This window comes from Salvelinus fontinalis, chromosome 22 (assembly GCF_029448725.1).
Source record: "Salvelinus fontinalis isolate EN_2023a chromosome 22, ASM2944872v1, whole genome shotgun sequence".
Lineage (NCBI taxonomy): Eukaryota > Metazoa > Chordata > Actinopteri > Salmoniformes > Salmonidae > Salvelinus > Salvelinus fontinalis.
Window position 1 is genome coordinate 31753236 of NC_074686.1, and position 11770 is coordinate 31765005.

Below are 11770 nucleotides of genomic sequence, written 5' to 3' on the forward strand. Positions count from 1 at the left end.
CTGAGAATCTTTCTTTGGGTGTTTTTCATAGTCAGTAGAAAGGTGAGTTTATATATTAGTAATATATCTACTGCTGTACATATCATTCTCCCACTATAATATATCTACTGCTGTACATATCATTCTCCCACTAAAATATATCTACTGCTGTACATATCATTCTTCCACTATAATATATCTACTGCTGTACATATCATTCTCCCACTAAAATATATCTACTGCTGTACATATCATTCTCCCACTAAAATATATCTACTGCTGTACATATCATTCTCCCACATATCTACTGCTGTACATATCATTCTCCCACTCTAATATATCTACTGCTGTACATATCATTCTCCCACTCTAATATATCTACTGCTGTACATATCACTCTCTCAATCTAATATATCTACCGCTGTACATATCATTCTCCCAGTATAATGTGTCTACTGCTGTACATATCATTCTCTCAGTATAAAATATCTACTGCTGCACATATCACTCTCTCAATCTAATATATCTACCGCTGTACATATTATTCTCTCACTATAATATATCTACTGCTGTACATATCATTCTCCCACTAAAATATATCTACTGCTGTACATATCATTCTCCCACTATAATATATCTACTGCTGTACATATCATTCTCCCACTCTAATACAGATACTGCTGTACATATCATTATCCCAGTTTAATATATATATTGCTGTACATATCGTTCTTAGTATATATTGTGTAAATTCATCCGGTGTATATACAGATTGGATTTGGATTACTGTTCCAGTGTTATTTGTGTTGTTATTTGAAATCGTTCCAACATTTCTTAATTTCTTTCTTTTCATTTGTTGGATTTTGTGTGGATTGTTTTGTACTGCCAGGTTTTACTGCACTGTTGGAGCTAGAAACATAGCTATTACGCTGCACCAGCAATAGCATCTTCAAATCGGTGTGCGCGACTAATAAACTTTGATTTGATTTACAGTCATATATCTTTTTCATCCCCCACACAGACCAGACCTAGTCATTTGTCAAGGGGCCCCTAGAACGGTCTCTTTCAGTAGGGCTCCTATTTTCCTCATGCATCACTGGGGGGAGAATAGGGTTGCTGCTGAATCTCCTGCCTTGGTCTGTTCCATTGTGACTCTGCCTCCCTGCCAAGAATGCCTTTCAACAGACAGACAAACAAACACAAACAGCATTTAGTGCAGTGGGTGTTAAAGTAGTGTTTTTCCGGCTTGTTAAATTAGATACTGTGGGAGTTATTACAGGATATAGCTTTGTTGCTCTTATTTAGTTACAACTCATTCTAAATACAGATATAGCCTACAGAAGGCACCATAGTATTTGGTTTGTTATAATATCCTTGGATTTCAAGTAGGGAGATCTCTCTTTTTAATAACACATATTCATAAGTTTAACAGCCATGATGCTAGTATACAACTTCCTCTGAAGTTTGCACATTCACTTTCATGGAATTATGACAGGATTCGGACTATTTTTAGTGCACTTTTAGAGCGTTTGGTGAATTTGTTGGCTAAGAAAAAATAAATGCTAACATCTTGTCAGTCTAGATCTTTGTTTTAGTCCAGCTCTTTGACAGCTTTTGACTGTTTCTGTCCTCGTCTTGCAGGTGCGAACATGGATCCTTATTGTGGGCTACACAACAGCGTTTGGTGCCATGTTTGCCAAGACCTGGAGAGTCCATGCTATCTTCAAGAACGTCAAGATGAAGAAAAAGGTAAGAAAACGTAGTGAGCTGCTGCCCATGGAACACGGCTGCAGCATGGATTCCAATCCAACCCATTGCTACTCTTCCTGTCTTTCCTATCTATCTGTACCTTATCTAATAAACAAGCAAAAAATATAAGAGTAGTGAAAAAAATGTAAATCACTACCTGTGTGGTCTCATGGCCAAAATGATGGCCAATAGCAGGATGTAGTGACGTATGTTTTTACTAAAATTGTATTATGTGGAATGATGATGATTAATTAATATCATTATTATTATTACTATTATCATCATATCATCATCATTATGCACCAGCATTGACAATTGCCTTGTCTTATGAATGAGGGGAAAGGGGTCCCTTCCATTTCCATTCAGGCAAATCAATTTCAAGGTGAACGTTTACATTTTAAGTATTGCATTTCTATTCACTTCCTGAATCAGCTGAATAGATTTGACACCGATCCTGCCTCGTTGGTCACTCTGCTAATACAGTAGCTGACAGTGTTCAAGTTGTGGAAAGATACTAGTAGCCAACATGCATACAGGGTTTGTCCCAAATGGCACCCTATCCCCTATATAGTGCACTAACATAAGGCTCTGTCTAAAAGTAGTGTACTATGTAGGGAATAGGGTGCCATATGGGACAAAGCCATAGTGTCACTACAAGGAATAGATTACAGCCACAGGTCTGGGACCTGCTTTATGAGCAACGGAGTGCACATGCCGGATTAACATGCTAACTCCCCTTCTTTAGAAAAGACTATCAACATCAGACTAGCCAAGGTCATTTAGTTTTTTGTGTAAAACCAGTTAGTTGAAGGAAGAGAGCGTTTTCTGTTGCTGTGAACAAGCAGCAGTATATTGTGGTAGTCACACGGTCTGGTCTGCTGAGGCTGGCTGCACTCAAGCAGAATGCAGGAGCCTAGAACCATAATTGGCCATTATGGACTCTGATAGATAAATCCTCACTGGTTAACAGCAGCTAGCGCTTCTTATGCCACTGATTCCTGTGTCACTACACATGCATTATGTCAGATAAAAAATGAATGGAGGGAGAAGAAGGCGTAGAAGAGAGAAGGGGAGGGACTGTTATGTGATTTAGTTTCTGACCACATTTTCACATTTTCACATTTTCACATTTACCCCTCGAAGCAAGTATGCAGCCCTATCACAATCTGGTTATCAAGTAGCAATCACAAGGGGAGCTTCCAGGTTGCTGCCTGTGACAATGTTGCTAAGGTATATAGGTCCTGGATGGCAGGAAGCTTGGCCCCAGTGATGTACTGAGCCGTACTCACTACCCTCGATAGTGCCTTGCGACCAACGGGGCCGAGCAGTTGCCGTACCAGGCAGTGATGCAACCATGTTTAGTTTTCCTGTTTGCTTATGGCCTTATACAGCTCACTGAGTGCGGACTTAGTGCCAGCATCGGTTTGTGATGGTAAATAGACAGACAAACTCTCTTGGTAAATAGTGTGGTCTACAGCTCATCATGACATACTATCCCTCACGCGAGCGAAACCTCAAGACTTCCTTAATATTAGATTTTGTGCACCAGCTGTTGTTTACAAATCTACAGACCGCCACCCCTTGTCTTACCGGAGGCAGCTGTTCTATCTTGCCGATGCAGCGTAAAACCCGACAGCTGTATTTTATCCATGCACAACTCAGTGAAACATTAGATATTACAGTTTTTAAATGTCCCGTTGGTATGATATTTGTGATTGTAGCTCATCTATTTTGTTATCTAATGATTGTACATTGTCTAATAGGACTGGTGGTAGAGGCAGATTACTTACTCGCCGTTAGTTCCTTACAAGGCACCCCAACCTACGTCCCCGATATCTTTGTCTCCTTCTCATGTGAATTACGGGGATGTTGGCCTTGTCGGGTGTCTGAAGTAAATCCTTTGCGTCCGACTCGTTAAAGAAAAAATATTTTTGTCCAGTACGAGGTGGGTAATCGCTGCCCTGATATGAAAAGCTATTTTCGGTCATAAGAGACGGTGGCAGGAACATTATGTACAAAATAAGTTACAGATAACGGGAAAAAAACACACACAATAGCACAACTGGTTAGGAGTCCGTAAAACGGCAGCCATCTCTTCCCACGCCATTTAATATGATCAGTTTCCTACTGGTCACTACCACGTCTTCTAACAGAGGCGCCGGGACAGTTGTACCTAGATCTAAACCAGCACCTTTTACACTTGGTGATGCTCTTTTTCAACCAAAACATTTCCTCAAACTACATGTGTGTAACTGAGTAACTACTGTAGCAGACCTAAGGAGTGGTGTTTTTCTCCCAGTGAGAGGCCCAGCAGCAAGGCAGGTTGTTAGCCCCACTCAGTCACCCCAAGCCCCAGAGGTGCTGCAACGATCCAGCCACAAAAAGCCTTGCTCAGCTCAGACTGTACACACACACACACACACACACACACACACACACACACACACACACACACACACACACACACACACACACACACACACACACACACACACACACACACACACACACACACACACACACACACACACACACACACACACACACACACAATGTACAGTTCAGGGACCGTTCAGGGACATTGTTCTATGTTCAGTGCACACGCACACAATCACACACACATGCTCCCTGTGGTGAACCTGATGGAATGTGTGTGGGGTTTCTGTTACTGCTGTGTGAGACTGGCTGATCATCAGGGAGAGTGGTGATTCATCTCGTTGTTTAAGCCTGCAGTTTTTTACAGGATTAAAGGGTGCTTGCGCGATTTGTGTGCTTGCGCGCATGCTTGTGTGTTTGCATTCTTGCGTCCGTACGAGTGTGTGCTTTTCTCTAACACACACTCTACCCACTGACCTGTTTTCGATTGACATATTTCCATTCCTCTCTTCAATAGAAATACCAAACAGCAAACCAATATCTATCTGACACAATATGCTTTTGTAGCTGGTGTGATTATGTAAAGGCTTTCCAGGCCTCTGTGGCTGCATCTCTGCTTGCCATTTGATATTTATAGTCCACCTCACATCACATCCTGGATAGATGTGTCGGATGGCAACGGCTGCAGGAGGGAGTGTGGGAGAGCTGTCAGAGAGAGTGGGAGAGAGAGAGTGCGTGGGAGGCAAAGAGAAATAGAAAGAAAGAGAGAAATATTTAAAGATGGAAAGAGACAGGGACGGGGTCAGTGCTGGTTTGCATCTCTCCTTTAGTCTGCGGTCATCTGAAACACAAGCACATTTTGATATCTTCAAATGTGCTAAAAAAGAGATGATCTTTTGTGTTAACTTCTACAAATATTTATTTTTTATTCGTAATTCAAAGAAAAACAAAACGCAACAACAAAACAGCTCTTGCTCCTGTGAAATGTGTTGCTATGGCAATTATGCAGACTCAGTTTTTCCTCCTCTCTTCCTCCTCCTCCTTCTTCCTCTTGTTCCTCCTCTTCTTGTTCCTCCTCTTCTTCTTGTTGTTTCTCCTCTTCCTCTTGTTCCTCCTCCTCCTCTTCCTCCTCCTCTTCTTGTTCATCCGTCTCTTCCTCCTCTTCTTGTTCCTCCTCCCCCTCCTCCATTAGAGCAGAGAGACTAAACTGAGTGCTCCCCAGGTGGAGCTAGACAGCCCTTAAATCTAAAGACCTATTCCCTGGTGGTTCAGTAGGGCCAGGATCTGTCTGTCCGGCAGCAGTTAACCTAGCTCCCTCCCTCCCCTCCTTTTCCCTCCCTCCCCACACACACTGATTGAGTGCAGGGGCTTTGGCTGAGTGAAGTGAAGTGATAGCTGTTGTCAGTCAACAGAGTGTTGCTGGGGGTTTGCCATGGAACCCCAGTGATGTTTGCCCATCTCTTCATCAATCCCTCCGTCCCTTCGCCAGTCCCTCCATCTCCGTCCTTCCTTCCCCCCTCCCTCAGAGAGAAGACTGTAAATCAGGGTGTGCTCAATAAGGGTTCCGCTCGGCAAGGTTCGCCCAGCACTCCTTCACTCCTTAAAGAGGCCTGGTGCAGTGTTGGGTAAGCACAGGGCCTGTCAATCAAACAGGCTGCTCTGCAGCCTCCCTCCGTGTCTGCCTGGTAGTCTGTCTCTGAGATTTACTTTAGAGTATTCTTGAATGTGCACCAAGTGAGATACACCATTGCACACACACGCACACACACACACACTAATGTGTACACATATAGAGAAGACAAAACACAGTGTACATAGTGTCCACATAATACTGTACAAGCTTACACAGAACAGTGACCTCACGAGTGTGTGTACATGATCTGATATGAGCTGTGTATTTCATTCTAAAATAAATACACATCCCTATGCAAACGTTTGATCATCCCTGACGATCTAATTCCCCACGGATCAGGGCCTTGAAAGCATACTGCTCTGTTCCCTGATCACAACTAGTGTACACAGTGTATTCTACAATTCACACAGTCCACATCCCCATGCTTTTAATGATGAATCAGCAGTAGAATATAGAAATACTGCCACCAGGGTAGGCAGAAGCATTTAAAATGCAATAAAGAAAGCAGGCCTGATGTAGCCAGCTCTAATGTTAGCAGGTCTGATGTAGCCAGCTCTAATGTTAGCAGGCCTGATGTAGCCAGCTCTAGTGTTAGCAGGCCTGATGTATCCAGCTCTAATGTTAGCAGGCCTGATGTAGCCAGCTCTAAGCCAGCTCTAATGTTAGCGGACCTGATGTAGCCAGCTCTAATGTTAGCAGGCCTGATGTAGCCAGCTCTAATGCTAGCTGGCGTGATGTAGCCAGCTCTAATGCTAGCTGGCGTGATGTAGCCAGCTCTAATGTTAGCAGGCCTGATGCAGCCAGCTCTAATGTTAGCAGGCCTGATGTAGCCAGCTCTAATGTTAGCAGACCTGATGTAGCCAGCTTTAATGTTAGCAGACCTGATGTAGCCAGCTTTAACGTTAGCTGGCCTGATGTAGCCAGCTCTAATGTTAGCAGGCCTGATGTAGCCAGCTCTAATGTTAGCAGGCCTGATGTAGCCAGCTTTAACGTTAGCTGGCCTGATGTAGCCAGCTCTAGGCCTGATGTAGACAGCTTTAATGCTAGCTGGCCTGATGTAGCCAGCTCTAATGAAAGCAGGCCTGATGTAGCCAGCTCTAATGTTAGCAGGCCTGATGTAGCCAGCTCTAATGCTAGCTGGCGTGATGTAGCCAGCTCTAATGTTAGCAGGCCTGATGCAGCCAGCTCTAATGTTAGCAGACCTGATGTAGCCAGCTTTAATGTTAGCAGGCCTGATGTAGCCAGCTTTAACGTTAGCTGGCCTGATGTAGCCAGCTCTAATGTTAGCAGGCCTGATGTAGCCAGCTCTAATGTTAGCAGGCCTGATGTAGCCAGCTTTAACGTTAGCTGGCCTGATGTAGCCAGCTCTAGGCCTGATGTAGCCAGCTTTAATGCTAGCTGGCCTGATGTAGCCAGCTCTAATGCTAGCTGGCGTGATGTAGCCAGCTCTAATGTTAGCAGGCCTGATGCAGCCAGCTCTAATGTTAGCAGACCCGATGTAGCCAGCTTTAATGTTAGCAGGCCTGATGTAGCCAGCTTTAATGTTAGCAGGCCTGATGTTACCAGCTCTAATGTTAGCAGACCTGATGTAGCCAGCTCTAATGTTAGCAGGCCTGATGTAACCAGCTCTAATGTTAGCAGGCCTGGTGTAGCCAAATGTAATGTTAGCAGGCCTGATGTAGCCAACTCTAATGTTAGCTGGCCTGATGTAGCCAGCTTTAACGTTAGCTGGCCTGATGTAGCCAGCTCTAATGTTAGCAGGCCTAATGCAGCCAGCTCTAATGCTAGCAGGCCTGATGCAGCCAGCTCTAATGTTAGCAGGCCTGATGCAGCCAGCTCTAATGTTAGCAGGTCTGGTGTAGCCAGCTCTAATGTTAGCAGGCCTGATGTAGCCAGCTTTAATGTTAGCAGGCCTGATGTAGCCAGCTTTAATGTTAGCTGGCCTGGTGTAGCCAGCTTTAATGTTAGCAGGTCTGGTGTAGCCAGCTCTAATGTTAGCAGGCCTGATGTAGCCAGCTTTAATGTTAGCAGGCCTGATGTAGCCAGCTTTAATGTTAGCTGGCCTGATGTAGCCAGCTCTAATGTTAGCAGGCCTGATATAGCCAACTCTAATGCTAGCTGGCCTGATGTAGCCAGCTCTAATGTTAGCAGGCCTGATGTAGCCAGCTCTAATGTTAGCAGGCCTGATGTAGCCAGCTCTAATGCTAGCTGGTGTGATGTAGCCAGCTCTAATGTTAGCAGGCCTGATGCAGCCAGCTCTAATGTTAGCAGACCGGATGTAGCCAGCTCTAATGTTAGCAGACCTGATGTAGCCAGCTCTAATGTTGCAGGCCTGATGTAGCCAACTCTAATGTTAGCAGACCTGATGTAGCCAGCTCTAATGTTAGCAGACCTGATGTAGCCAGCTTTAATGTTAGCAGGCCTGATGTAGCCAGCTCTAATGTTAGCAGGCCTGATGTAGCGAACTTTAATGTTAGCAGACCTGATGTAGCCAGCTCTAATGTTAGCAGACCTGATGTAGCCAGCTTTAATGTTAGCAGGCCTGATGTAGCCAGCTTTAAGGTTAGCAGACCTGATGTAGCCAGCTCTAATGTTAGCAGGCCTGATGTAGCCAGCTCTAATGTTAGCAGGCCTGATGTAGCCAGCTCTAATGTTAGCAGGCCTGATGTAGCCAGCTCTAATGTTAGCAGACCTGAGGTAATGGAGAGCAGAGAGCATATTTTTTTAATATGGGGCACAGCTATACAGATTCACTCAGATACGTGGTGGTGTACTGTGCTGTGTGGATCGTATATTGTATCCAGTACACAACAACACTATGTCCCATTGGGAATAGCAGAATGTGATCATTTATTAATTTGACATCTGTCTTGGCCAAAGGGACATGAGACCATGGTCAATCTTCTGATATGATTCTTCCGACATTCTGAGTGATATAATGATTATTTTAATTAGTATTATTTCATTTTCGATTTCATTTACATTAAAGATCATCTATTCTGGCCCTGTGTCCTTTCATTTTCTATGATGCTCAGACTGAGAACATTGTTGCGGTAATACATATAAAATCTAATTATAGCTCTGTGATTACGGTCAGACAGTAACTTGTAGTTTTTGTAGCTATTTGGAAACCTCTGGCACCTTGACTACATCGCCAGCCCCTGTCTCTATGTAATACACACAACGTTCCACTCTCCTATTTGTCCAATCCCAGTAGCCATCAGAAGACAACACATCAAAACCAATCCCCCATTCCATTCTGAGTCTAGTCTTCTGTCTGTGGCGGTGGAGAGAGAGAGAGTGTTAAACCAATCCCCCATTCCATTCTGAGTCTAGTCTTCTGTCTGTGGCGGTGGAGAGAGAGAGAGTGTTAAACCAATCCCCCATTCCATTCTGAGTCTAGTCTTCTGTCTGTGGCGGTGGAGAGAGAGAGAGTGTTAAACCAATCCCCCATTCCATTCTGAGTCTAGTCTTCTGTCTGTGGCGGTGGAGAGAGAGAGAGTGTTAAACCAATCCCCCATTCCATTCTGAGTCTAGTCTTCTGTCTGTGGCGGTGGAGAGAGAGAGAGTGTTAAACCAATCCCCCATTCCATTCTGAGTCTAGTCTTCTGTCTGTGGCGGTGGAGAGAGAGAGAGTGTTAAACCAATCCCCCATTCCATTCTGAGTCTAGTCTTCTGTCTGTGGCGGTGGAGAGAGAGAGAGTGTTAAACCAATCCCCCATTCCATTCTGAGCCCACCGTCTTCTGTCTGTGGCGGTGGAGAGAGAGAGAGCGAGAGAGAGAGAGTGTTAAAGAGAGACCACATCATTTATATGAAGTGATTTCTCTCAAGTGCGTCTGTGTCTGTGTTCTCCTGACCTTTGCTTTGATGTGGACAGCGGCGGGGTCAAACGCTGTTCAAAATAAAGATCAGACGGGAGGGGGCGGGGTGGCCCACCTTTCATCCTCTAAAGTTCACCCACACAAAAGAGAGTCTATGTTGATTTATGCGACTCCCGCTCGGGTTGGTGTCTTTTACCAGCTCACTGTATCCTACCTCTCATCCCTCTCTACCCTCCCTACATTTAAAAAGGAGCTACCTTCGCGTGTCAATGTAGGACAACCTATTTGGTTCCAGGTAGCACCCTTTCCAAGTGCATGTCCCTTTTTCTAAAAGTGTACCTACTGCCACCTCTCTCACCTTCTCTCCCCTAACATTCTCTCTCTTCTCTTCTTCCCTCCAGATTATCAAGGACCAGAAGCTGCTGATCATTGTGGGTGGGATGCTGCTGATTGACCTGTGCATCCTCATCTGCTGGCAGATCGTTGATCCGCTGAAGAGGACCGTGGAGGAGTACAGCTTGGAGGTACATCTGACCACCATTTTTCTCCCATTTATATTAACAAAAACATACTCTGACCATGTTTGTCATGTGAAATTTCCAGAGAAAAACTGCCCCCATAATTGTAGAGTATTACAAGGACCCAGAGTATTTCCTTGCCATTACTGACTGGGGAAAATGCTGGGCCCTTATTCACCACAATCTAACACCCACATCTTGGTGGCACCACTAGATTCTCTAATAGGGATAATGGTTCTGGATCTGGGGCACCAACATGTCCGCCAGTGAGGCCAAATCAGCAGCAGGCTTCGTTGTGGTTATTTTTGGTTCAGGAGGATATGAGCCACTCTGCCACCTCCTGTCCTCTTCCTCTGCTAGCCAGACCCTCTCCTTACCAAGCCAGCTGGGATGTGGGGTGTTGGCAAGGCATGCCGGAAAGAAACACTTGGCAACCCTCTACTCCTGCTACTGGGTAAGGGCCGATGTGTAGAGAGCTGGTGGACTCAGCTCTGCCAGGATTCGTTGAGGGATGGACTTCACCTTGCTAGGATTGATTACGCTTGGACTTAGCCTTGCCAGGATTGGTTGGGGTAAACTTAGCCTTGCTAGGATTGATTACGCTTGGACTTAGCCTTGCCAGGATTGGTTGGGGTAAACTTAGCCTTGCCAGGATTGGTTGGGGTAAACTTAGCCTTGCCAGGATTGGTTGAGGGGTGGATTTTGCTTTGACAGGACTGTTTGGTGTGTGAATGGCTTTTTGGATCCTGGCACACCAAACTGTCATGAGTGATTAGTAGTTAGAGATGGTGACTGTAATGTTTGGCTTTGTTAAAACTGTGATTGATATGGCTGCTGTAACTGTTATTTAGGTCACTAAACACGATAAAGGAAGCTGGATGATTGTTGTTGATTGATTATTGTGCTGTGTGTCTGTAACAGTGGGCATACTGTATTATGTGTCTTGTGACCGGAGCGAAACTTTGATCAGTCAAATATCCTCCACAAATGAACATTGTTGTACTGTACATCTTAATAGGCTCTTCTAATACAGCACAGAGTCTGTTTACATGACAGCCCACTAACTACCATCCCACCATCATGGTTTAACAGCAAACCGAATTACAGATCTAAATTTGACTTCCAAAGTCGATTGGCCTTTGATGTTGTTGGCGGTGGGCACAGACTCGTCAGGGTACACCGGGGGTACGGACTAAGTGGATGTTCAGAGCTAATTAAGAAATCTTTTCAACTCCTCCAGACACCTCCTCAGCTCCTCAGAGCCTGTCAAGATCGGAGCTTCTGACAGGGCAACGTCCTCCCTAAACGCCAACGCCATTGGTTGAGATGTTTAAAAGAGCCCTGGTGACCTTTGACAAATCAGCAGTGGGATTGAAAGTTCAGGGTGCAGAGTCGTGATGAAAGGCGGCCCTCAGTGGTGTATTCCGGGAGGATTCCGGGAGGGTTGGGGGAGGTTCTTTGAAAGTTCTTTGATGCTATTGACCCGACGTGAAGCTGTTGCTTTTTCATGTTTGTTTGCTCTGCTTGGTCCCGCGGGGGGAAAAGGTGGGATGGAAGGATGAAACTCTCCCTTGGAGTCAATTACTTTTCTGTGACTTCAATTAAACGAGATGCCTCTGAAATGATAAGTAGTGCTTAGCTGGTTACAGCCCCCAAAGCAGCGGGTCACAACGCATTCACACTGGTTTCTTTA

The 11770-nt window shown here is 44.9% G+C and overlaps 1 protein-coding gene across 1 annotated transcript in view; it reads left to right on the top strand.

Annotated features, from left to right (window-relative positions):
* LOC129820202 (gamma-aminobutyric acid type B receptor subunit 2-like) overlaps positions 1-11770 on the top strand; it is a 437561-nt gene that overhangs the window by 332847 nt on the left and 92944 nt on the right. The window contains exons 12-13 of the mRNA XM_055877203.1: positions 1621-1728; positions 9961-10083. Of these exons, the coding sequence (XP_055733178.1) occupies positions 1621-1728; positions 9961-10083 (231 nt within the window). The remainder of the gene's footprint in view (positions 1-1620; positions 1729-9960; positions 10084-11770) is intronic.